Raw genomic sequence first — 11,369 nt, forward strand, 5'->3', positions numbered from 1 at the left:
CTACCGACCCTACTTTTTTCAGGACTGAAACAGGAAACACAATATTTTTTCCCCATATAGGCCTACATTCCGCACAATTCAGCCCCTGGCTGCAAAGAGAGAGTAGTTGGCCCACCCAATAAAACCAGATTCATTGGTTTTCCTCCCAGCCCTCTGTCTTTATCTTGACCTCTTGATAGATCATTTTACCATAAGTATCTGAGAACCATGTAAATGAACTGATAGAGCCTAAAACTGGAAATGAGTTTGCCAGACACAGTATTATGACATATGGGTAATGGCTCCGTGAGGGAAGTTCAGTGTACGGAAGTCATAATGGAAAGTTTAGCTGAGCCATCAATAATGTAACGTGGGTTAGCAAAGGAAGCACAGGAAATGAAAGGATTTGGTAAAGCTTACTTGCATGTAACTATTGTAAGCATTATGTATAGTCTGTGTATTTTTGATAGGGGTAGTATCAATTGCAGGCATACATGTACATGCACAGCAGAACACATTTGTTGATTTTATGAATTATACTTTAACATAGATTTTGAACATGGATTAATTTGCTCAGTAGGGGACCAAACAATGCTCTTCATATGTTGGTGCAGTAAGTATAGCACATCATGCACGTTATGTTGGTGTAGTTGTAAGTATAGCACAATGCTCAAATAAGTTTGAAGCTGCTACAAAAGAAGACTGTTAAACATGTTAATATATTATGTTTTATAATATTTCAAAATATGTCATGAAACTGCCTGCCCAATGCCCCAAAAGCATTGAAAAGTATTCTGTCAGATAGCTAGGGTGTAATCCCACATTAGATTGGGTTTTTCAGATTATCTTTAGGTAAAAATGTTCAAAACTTTATAGTTTTTTCAGTTTAAAAGATTCTAAATGTTTGTAACTGTTTCCCTCTCCAGGCACGACAGCATTGGTGGCGTTGTTAGAAGACAACCAGCTGACCGTCGCGAACGTCGGGGACTCGCGAGGCGTCATCTGCGACGCGGAGGGTCGGGCGATCCCGCTCTCGTTCGACCACAAACCGCAGATCCTAAAGGAGCGCAAGAGGATAAAGAAGGCGGGGGGGTTCATTAGTTATAACGGGGTGTGGAGGGTGCAGGGAGTGCTGGCGACCTCGCGTGCCTTAGGGGACTATCCGTTGAAAGACAGGAGTTACATCGTCGCAGACCCGGACATTCTGTCGTTCGACTTGAGGGACATCAGGCCGCAGTTCATGATCCTCGCCACTGATGGATTGTGGGATGCGTTTAGCAACGAGGAGGCGGTGGATTTTATTAAGGAGCGACTCGACGAGCCGCACTTTGGCGCGAAGAGTATCACGTTACAGGCGTTCTACCGAGGCTCGCTGGATAATATTACGGTTATGGTGGTGAACTTTCGCGCAAAGAGGGGGAACAAAAACGGTTTCAGGGAGACGTCGGTGTAGGGGAGGGGGTTACTATGTCTGTAAATAACTTCATAATCATAGCATCATTCATTAGCTGTGGTACACTGTTGGCTCAATATTTTTGTTTGCATGTAGTTGGCCCTGCTTGAATCCATTTTGTCTCAAAATTTATTGTTTTCATAGATTTTGAACGAGCTCGCTGATTGGCCCAATTTGCCAAAGCCCTCTTTCGGAAGGGCATTCTGTCATCATCAACATGGCCGACGCGAAAGCGGATGCTCGGACCCACTCGTAGTTAGCAAGCAAAAAATTGAGCTAGCAGTGACTGTGGAGGATGGTACCAGGGCTATAGCATCATTGGAGAATGAAATTCTTCATACAAAACCAAACCCTACATGTAAGTTTCATCTAGTCAGTCATTTTATCTACCACAATGATCATGAGCACCTAAAGACAAGCCTTAGGGTTATATCTAAAATTTCTTTCTCTTAAAGGGTTGTCTCCCAACTCTAAAACTTGAGGAGACTGGAGACAAAACTGTTTTCCAACATTACTTGCGTTTCGGAACTTTGGAATCTTTTTCCAAACTGTTTAAATCAAAGGAAACTTTTACTTCTTGTGTCCCATTTTGTTCTGTTCTTTTTTGCGAAGAATAGACTTTTTTTAGATCACAATTAACTTGGCATTTAATGATTGAATGAGATCATTGAATGAGTAATTTTGTAATATTAATCTGGTTATTGTAATCAGTGCCTGTCATATTGCAATCTCGACTGAAAGAGTTAAAAAGGGTGATTCAGGTCATCGTTGCACATAAACTATTATGTAAAGTTGATGTGAATAATATTTCATGTCATTGTATAACCTGTACATTACAGCTAAATCTAACTACCACATCTGCAGTATAGTCTACTGCTCGTTATGTTAAAGTTTTATTATAATTTAGTAGTAAAGTCACTATTTATGTGGAAAGTAATCTCGTCTAAAAGGGCTGTCATATTAAAAAGGAGATATGGTACCGTTGGTGAATGTTGGAAGAAGTGAAAATATTGTGAAGGAATATTGTGATAGGTTGCAAAAGGAATGTATCTTATAGGTGAGACGTATGGAAAGACTGTGCTACGATCTTGGTGACTGGAGTAGGGATACTGGGTAGTGTGATATTGGTTTAGGTGTGACGGGTTGTTCAGTGTAACATAGCCAGCTGCTGCCGCGCCATGTGCCTGCGGAAGCTGGTTTGTTACGCCGAAGAGCGGTTATACCGGCTATACAGATACAGAAGCTGGTGTGTTAAGCCGAAGGGCGGTTATACAGGCTGCATAGATACAGATACAGAAGCTGGTGTGTTACGCCGAAAGGCGGTTATACCGGCTATATAGATACAGATACAGAAGCTGGTGTGTTACGCCGAAAGGCGGTTATACCGGCTATATAGATACAGATACAGAAGCTGGTGTGTTACGCCGAAAGGCGGTTATACCGGCTATGTACTAGATACAAAAGCTGGTGTGTTACACTGAAGAGCCATTATACGGGCTGAACATTTAGAGTCGGAATAGGTTTAAAGAGGATGGACTATTAGAGAAACGATATTTCCATGTTGGTCATAAGGGAGACGTGAAACTTTGATTTGAAGACTGAGTTCTGTAGAGTTAATAATGATCTCAATGTTACAACATTTTCTGTTTGATGTAATATTTGATTTCTTCTGACATAAAGAATATTACATCATAAATTTTGTTTTCCCACTAGTATTGGATTATGTTCGACAAATCTCATAAAGAGACTCAATGGTGGCAGAATTTATTGGGAATGATCGGGTAGTCCTGTTGTTCGGCAATCATGTTACAAATGAAATTCGACCTTGAAACTGCAAGGTCAAGACGAGGAGAGAAATTGAGTGAGAGACAATCCTGGGATGAAGACAGACAGAAGGTGTTTGTGATCTTATTAGATATAAGGTGTTTCAGTCAATGGTTTTGGTTGGAATTAGGAGTCAAATCAACAGTAAGAGCAATTAAATTTTGACCTGTATTTTTTGTTTAAATTCTATGATTGCAAAAAGTGTAGTCAATAGCTCAATAGAGCAAATTTGGTAAATATTGAAAGGTCTTCGTGTGCAATTAAGTGAATTTTTAGTCATAACAGGTTTTAGAACAATGAACTTTGCTTGTTACTTGAAGCCATAAACTAATTGTCTCTGGTCATTGAAGACTCAAATCATTTAGTATGCCTTTTCTTAAATATTAGCAAGTTAAGTTTGAGAACTGGAGTTGATGTATTGAAGGAATGTAAGAAGTGTAATGTTTACCAGTGCTAGACCCAGAAAAACAACATAAATTAATCTGATACAGGAGTGAGAATTTTGTGATGGTCCCATGTAAATAGTGTTATATCCAGTCAAAGAATGTTACTATGATTTCTAACTCAAAACTCCAAAGTTGCATTTTACAGCTAGTTTAGAACATGTATAAGAGACAAGTGCAAGCAGGTTGAAAGGTCACAAAAATTGCTGATCCCAAAATCTTAAGAAGTTGAAGTGTGATGTTTAAGAATTTGATGTTACAAGTTTATTCATTATATGTACAGGTCTAAATAATTTGATGGATTTATCTCTTACTATCTTGCATGTTCACAACTATAGACATTATTGCAGTAGTTTGACAGACAGAGTCAAGATTTGGGTGTAAATTTCTTTCACATAGACTTTGTGAAAATATGGTTCAGTCTAGTGAGACTTATACTTCCTGATGCTTCTTTAGGCCACACCAATTTAATTTCTTGGTTCACGGATTCGCTCGCTCCTATTTTTTGGGAAAAAAAATAAAAATAAAAATTACCACTCAGCAAATTTTCACCATCAATGAAACCATTCACCAACTTTCTGGTGTAACAAATTGGCCTTCATATTATATAAGCTTCTTAAAATGTGGGTATTATTATTGCAGTCATATTTTTCATTTATGAAGAATGGGACAAACATAAAAACTGACACTACTTTTGTAATTTTAAACAAACTGGTGCTGTAACTGTACAGTAATAATGTTTTTGTACTTTTTTCAAACTGAAAACCTTTTATTCTTTGTTTTGGATTAGCCCTTACCTTTACCCCAACCATTTTACAATTTTTATTTTCATTTTTATTTCGCCCTCTCGCTCCATATTTCTTATGAAAAAATCCGTGAACCAAGAAATTAAATTGGTGTGGCCTTAGAAACCTGGGATTGTGAAATATAATATTTGGAGCACTATACTGAATCATAAATTAATGTGCTGTCCAAGTTTCAGCCCTTACCAAAAATTTCCTGAGCAATGGCATATATAGGTCAGTTCACCATGCTTCCCAAATCTTTCCATCCAAACTACGATCATGTTATTTAGTTGAAATTGAACAGAAATATTTGATTGGGTGCATCAAAGAAGTTACTGACTTGGCTGTACCTGTTCGCTTAATTTATGAGCAAACCTTTGGAGTGTATGAGGTGACATGCATTGGTGCAACTGTCAATGAAAAATCTGTAGGGGGAGGGGGTAGAAGAATGAATATTAATTCTTTCTAGAAATATTGGGAAATAAGTCAACATGAATTTCATGTTTTATATAAAACTTCTCCAAAGAAATCCTTTGACCAATGCAGAATTTATGATGGTTGCAGATTTTACGTTCCATTTTTGTTTTGAAACAAATCTGTTAATACTGTTACAGTAGGTTCTGTTTAGAAAGAAAGACATGCAAGAATACCATTTGTAATATCCTTTACTAAAAGTAAGTGGAGATTAAACTGTACAAAATCTTCAAAGTTAACCACAAATATTGTACAAACTGTCAATAATTGCACCAAAAATATTTCCCACATGTCAGCAGCTATACTATAGATTCAACTCCATACTCCATGGCACAACACTGAATGTACAAATTAGCAAGTATACCACACCTGGGTTCTAGCAAGCGTCTGTACTCCCATCCTTCGATGGAATAATGCAGCTGGGGATGGACATAAATTTTGCCCATTCTGTCTTCTTTGATGGACAAAAAATCGGCATGTAAAAGTATGTAAAACAGATGCCAATGAACCAAGCAGAGTGTACTACAAGCAAAATTTGCCCCTCAAGATGCAGGAAATGGCATTCAGAGGATCTAGATTTCAAACTTTACCCGGGGAATATGCCCCCGAACCCCCCAAGCATCGTCGCACCACAGGATTTTAAACTTCGAAATCCATGGGATGGCTGGCTAGAACACTGCTGTATACAATATATAGTAGGGTATACGTATCCTGGTGCCAGAAATTCCTCTCAGCAAAGCTAAGGCAACTTACGGTATGCATATCACGTTACGCCACGCTGTGTGGGCCTAGAGCAACGTTACGGTGACTTACAGTAGCTGTTGTTTTTCCACTTGTGTCCGCTGGCTCGATGAACTATATTTATACAGATCTCTCTATTTACAAAATAAACTCCGCTTCACCAAAATGTGTCTAAATGGATTCGTTCTTTGACAATGGAGCCCATGTGTATTTGAAATGGGAAAAATGTCATGATGGTAGCTTTATCAATGGGATATTTCTCTTTTGACCTACTTACTAACCTGCTATAGTAGCCATTTGGAAACATATTAGGTTAAAATTGACTTTGCAGATTACAATTAACGTACTAGTACATCCATGGCATATTTTTATGAGTATTAAGTAAACTCCTTTTGATACACTCAAAAATATACTGTGTCATATTATCTATCACCCTATATACAGATGTTAGCGCTTCCTGCAAGATTCTGCTAAAAAAATGTTAACTTGTCCATAAATATCTCCAATTGTGCTTCCTTTGGTTTAAAGCTTTAAATTGGCCTAAAATTCTAGAAATTTGGCAGACTTACTGGCTTTACTCCAGACCTATATTATGGCACCACTACATCCCAATTTGGCTATATTCTGAATCTCCAGGAAGTCCACTTTGCAAAGCTGCAGAAATAAGTGCCCTTGCCAATGGCAATTTGCCTTTACCAGACTTTACAGTACTTTGCATTTTGGCTACATTGTGGCAATAGTCACTATGCTCTATCTTTGCTACAACTCATATCTGGGTGTTGCGGCCAGGTCGTCAAAGTTGAGCTCCTGAGTCCACTCGTACAGTTTGTCAGCCTCCTGCTCCCAGTCTTCCTGGTCCTCCCCAGTCATTCCCAGATACTCCTCTCTCACCATGTCTTTCAGGGGGGTGCTGCCAGGTACTGTCTCAAGACCCTGCAGGAAAGAAACAGAAGGATCAGACACTAAACATACACGAAATTTGCGTTAACAAGATTTCAAATCTCTCTGTAAAAGGAAATCCGTAATATGTTGAAGTATATAAGGCATGTAATAGAATAGAGTCTACCCTTGAAATTTAAGAAAGTAAGTACTAATCAAAAGTAGAGTGCAGGGTAAAATTTAGTAAAGCAAAAAGAAGTAGATTCAAAACAATGTTGGACTCCTGTCATCACTAAGTAACCATGGAAACCAAAAGAACAAATAAAAACAAACACTGCCCACCTCCTTCCCCTCCTGCTGGTAGAGTTTCCTCATCTGTTGCGCTCGTTTCTTGGCCTGCTTCGAGCCGCGCTGCGACCTCCCCCCGCTGCTAAGTGGTCTGGGCCGGTTACGGGACTGTGCAGTAGTGCAGGGAGCAGGGGGAGGGGTTCTGGAGGGGACAGTACATTATATATGTCAGCAACATACTGTGTAGATTGGTACAGTGTTTAACAATCCTGCATTTAGACCTGCAGGTTAAAACTATTTCAGCAAACCTATTTGCCACTAGAGAACTACTACATGTAAGTAGTAATACATGTAGTAATAATGCAGGCATGTTTCATGAGCCAGTATCTGCATCAACACCATCTCTAAATTGCAGTTACAGGCTTCAACAGAGGTCATGGTAGACCAAAGACTTCTTGGTTGAATGAATGAATGAAGTATGACATTAAGGTGTGCTACACTTAACCAGCATAATCTATCAATGATTGTACATGGTCCCGGTGGACAGAACTGTTCAGAAACGCGGTGAGAAGACAAGCCGAATTCTAAGACCTGTGTTAGGGAATCCCAAAGCTGTATAATCAACAACTGGATACTGCTACTAACTTGTCTTATGCCAGTGTGAATCTGCTGAACAGAGCCCCTAGCAGCAGTATATTAATCAACTATGCTACCTCTCCTATGCAGTGGTAATTAATATTGTTACCTTAGTTGTGAGATGGCCTGGATGTGTTGGAGCTGGATCTCCTGTGTGATTGGTCGGGACATGAGGATGGGCAGGTCCTCCTGTAACCGTGACGACGGCGTGCCCGTGTGGTACAGGTACTCCACTATGTCGTACATGATGCTCTGCCTGGGCAACGCTGGGGGGGGGGAAAAAGTAGCATCATTAATTGAGTGGTAAAAGTTTAATTTTAAAATGTTCTCCATAATGCAGCTATTACATTCTCAAGATCCATGTTGCTTTCAATTACTAGTGTTGCTAGGCGACCTACTGTTGCTAGGCAACCACCTCTTAGCTTCTAAGCAACAGTTTTCTCCAGAGGTTCTCCTTGCTTCCCATGTACATTGGCGTCTTGTCAGTGTTGCTAAGATACAGCAACAGCATGTCATAGAATACTGTTGCTAGGCAACCTTATCTACTGTTGCCAGGCAACCCCATCTCACCTTCCAGTGACAGTTTCCTCCACAGGTTCTCCTTGCCCCCCATGTACGCGGGAGTTTCGTCCATGTTGCTAAGATACTGCATGTAATCCTTCATGGTGATGATGTCAATCTCATCCGTAACCCGATCCTTCTCGTGCTGGCAGGCGTCGCGGATCATCTGGTCGTAGAACTTCCGGTGGCCCATCAGACGACAGGAGTCCGCCGCGGCCTGGGGGGTTGTGGTAATGTTACATGGATTATTTCAGAATTCTGCTTATATTTTTAAAAGACATTAGACAGTGCACCATCTAAGATACATGTGCTAGTAAAAAGTTGCCACAGATAGAAATCTTTGTACAACTACCAACAAATTGACCAACAAACGTCAATGTTGCAGTTCCTATGAAACTGTTCAAAAGTATGCACCTTAAGGGACCAAGAGAGCGTGATCCATATATTCAAATTTTCTCAAACAAAACAACAAAAATAAAACACTACTGCAGTGGGTAGAATGAGACATTTCCAATACATTTCTAAGAAGCCTTAGTCAGTGTTTAAGTCCAGTAAGCTCCTTACGTTTGTGGCGGGTTTTATGACCCTCTTCCCGCTGACGTAGTTGACCCCCTGACCTCCGGTGTGGATGAAGACTTTAAAAACGATCTCAGGCGGGAAGTCACTGCCGGCAAATCTGGGGGGAGACAGAGAATGTTTAGCAAAATATTAGAAAGAAAGGTTTCAAATGTGATTATGGCGTAGTGAGGCATGATAGCAAGGTTTGGCAGAGAAACCAAAGGTGGATTTGACTCCTCTGACAAGGCTCAAAGTTATGTTCTATAGGAAAGGCAATTTGCAGCAATTCCCTCACTTCACTCGGGTGGAGTTAAGTAGCTTTGGTATGTCCCTCGGGTAGGAGGTTAAATGGAGGTCCTGCGTTTGAGTAGAGCCTACATAGTGCACAAAACATAAAATAACCCACCACACTGAGAGACACCGAAACATAAGCCAAGAAAGGAAAACTCCCATACTACCCTATTATTCTACCAACCTGATGAAACTATTTTTGGAACCCACCAGACATATTGAAACAGTACGTAGGGGTCCTCCTCTTTGTGAGCATGACAGAAATGAACCTGACTGGTATGACCTGACCAGAGGTTACTGCAGGGTACTGACCTGAACCTGACCCTGACCTGGAAGCTGGGGTCCTTCAGAAGGTTGGCCTCCATGGGACTGACTTTCCGCAATATCTCAAATGACAGACAGTGCTCCTGTGAGGGGGTAGGGAACAGTTAAAGTTAATTTAACTTTTAAGTAGCATGTACATCTGTATTTGATCATGCTTAGGAGTGGTGCCCATCTCCATTTCTGTAGCCCTTGGGCCACACATTTGTGCAAGCCACTACAGCAGGGGGCTAGTGAGCTGGTAGTGATGTGTGTTTAAGTCCCATACTCTTCCTCATTAGTGCTGAGTGCTAAGCAGAGAAATCAGCATGTGCCATTTTTGAAAGTTTTGGGTGACTTACAGAGGGGACAGTGAGCATCACAAATTACATTTGGAATGGTACTAGAAGCTATAATGGCTCAATATATTTTCATGGTGTCCAGACCAATTTGCAGCAGAACACAGTGGTCTACTATCCATGTAAACTCCAAGCTAACCCTATGGTAGCATAGGAATTAAGATAGCATCAAAAATTAACAGAGGAGTGAAGCCGGCCTAGGAATGTGTATGCTACCGGTGCATACACACTCCTAAGCCAGCTTCACCCTCCAATCAAGCAAAAAGCAAGCCATTGGTCACGAAAGAGGATGGTACCCTGGCTAACTAAAAACTGGAATTTTTTAACAAATATCTTTTTAAAAGCATTACACTATGACAGAAATGAAGACACCATACATAAAGTTGTGGTTGGAAGTAAAATATAAGTACACACACACACATAATAATCCGTGACATCACACTAACTTATTTAAAACGAAAAGTTTGGAAAATGCCTTCAAACATATTGGTACACAGCTAAGAAATAGAACACAATAAATACTGACGGCTGCACAGACGGCGTGCTTGAGGAGTTTGAACATCTGTTTGTCCCGGTACGACAGCCAGGCCCGCTCGATCACTCGTGTTGCTGTCATCCTAATGATCCTGGAGAAAATAGAAAACTGGCTTAAGAAAGTTTCTATACTTTATTACTAGTAGTAAGTTTATTACTAGTGAATTAAGACCTAACAGTGTGCAAAATACCCACTTGCACACACATTGCCTCAGAATTCAATTTTGTTCTCAATTTACTTGGAAGAAATAAATGGACTTGAGGCAGCTCCGTTTCATATCAGCCAAACATGTATGTATTGTACTTTTTTTTCAGAAATTAGTGACTTGTAGGTGGTGCAACTTGAAATTCAGTTGTGCAACCTAGTTTTTGCCCCAGGTTGCACACTGTGCAACTGCACTGTGCAACCTGGCTCAGAAAAGTATCTTGTACTCTGACCTACCATTGAAAAAAGACCATCCACAGCCAGTTTACTTTAACACTGCCATTTTTATGGATTGCCTTGCATGTGAGTAATTCTGAAGCTATTTCCAACAGGGTAGTAGTTAAGGTGTCATGATCATAGAATACATTGTTTGAAAACAGCAGCAGCATGTCTGCTGATACTGATAGGCTTGATATTGTTTTCGAGGATCATTTACAGACAAACACTTACTCATCCTCTCCCACCGATCCAGGCCTTGGTCTCTGTTTGCTGGTACGCATGTTTGCTATGATCATTCACACCCAAACAAATAAACAAACAAATAAACAAACAAACACGTACTCATCCTCCCCCACCGATCCCGGCCTGGGACCCATGAGAAATTCGTCCGTTTGTGTTTCCGTTTGCTGGTACGCATGCTCGCTGGGGATCTTGATACTGATCTTACTCCCCCTGGGACCAGGGCTGATGCTGTGGACTGTTTCATTCTGCGGACTCCCTCCCTCCGCTCTGTTCTGCTCTTTGGCACTCTGGAATTAAAAAAGGAAATACAAACATTAACTCATAATGATAATAACAATATACAGCCTTTTTTAAATTTTTCACAGTGGTCTTATTTTCCAAGTTTCCGCTGTGGACTCGTAGTGTAAAATCATAACGTTGCAACTATGTGTTTAGCAATTCTATTGTACTGTTTCAAGCACAAGAGTTAGACACCGCAAAAGTTTGTTTTTTCTCCTACATCGAAATAAGACCACTGTGAAAGTGAATACATTTTTACCTAGTATAATACTCAACTATAATACATGACGTCACACTTTCACAACCACCTGTAAAGTA

The 11,369-nt window shown here is 40.3% G+C and overlaps 2 protein-coding genes across 2 annotated transcripts in view; one reads left to right on the forward strand and one right to left on the reverse strand.

Moving 5' to 3' along the window:
- LOC118427817 (protein phosphatase 1L-like) overlaps window positions 1-2,239 on the forward strand; it is a 28,221-nt gene extending 25,982 nt beyond the window's left edge. The window contains exon 5 of the mRNA XM_035837781.1: window positions 906-2,239. Coding sequence (XP_035693674.1) covers window positions 906-1,432 — 527 coding nt within the window. The 3' untranslated portion in view covers window positions 1,433-2,239. The remainder of the gene's footprint in view (window positions 1-905) is intronic.
- Window positions 2,240-5,904: 3,665 nt separating this feature from the next.
- LOC118427814 (putative uncharacterized protein CXorf58) overlaps window positions 5,905-11,369 on the reverse strand; it is a 6,174-nt gene continuing 709 nt past the window's right edge. Inside the window, exons 2-9 of the mRNA XM_035837775.1 lie at window positions 10,872-11,059; window positions 10,098-10,197; window positions 9,225-9,319; window positions 8,628-8,739; window positions 8,073-8,280; window positions 7,612-7,768; window positions 6,921-7,068; window positions 5,905-6,632 (exon numbers count right to left, since the gene is read on the reverse strand). Of these exons, the coding sequence (XP_035693668.1) occupies window positions 6,459-6,632; window positions 6,921-7,068; window positions 7,612-7,768; window positions 8,073-8,280; window positions 8,628-8,739; window positions 9,225-9,319; window positions 10,098-10,197; window positions 10,872-11,059 (1,182 nt within the window). The 3' untranslated portion in view covers window positions 5,905-6,458. The remainder of the gene's footprint in view (window positions 6,633-6,920; window positions 7,069-7,611; window positions 7,769-8,072; window positions 8,281-8,627; window positions 8,740-9,224; window positions 9,320-10,097; window positions 10,198-10,871; window positions 11,060-11,369) is intronic.

This window comes from Branchiostoma floridae, chromosome 12 (assembly GCF_000003815.2).
Source record: "Branchiostoma floridae strain S238N-H82 chromosome 12, Bfl_VNyyK, whole genome shotgun sequence".
NCBI classification, from domain to species: domain Eukaryota; kingdom Metazoa; phylum Chordata; class Leptocardii; order Amphioxiformes; family Branchiostomatidae; genus Branchiostoma; species Branchiostoma floridae.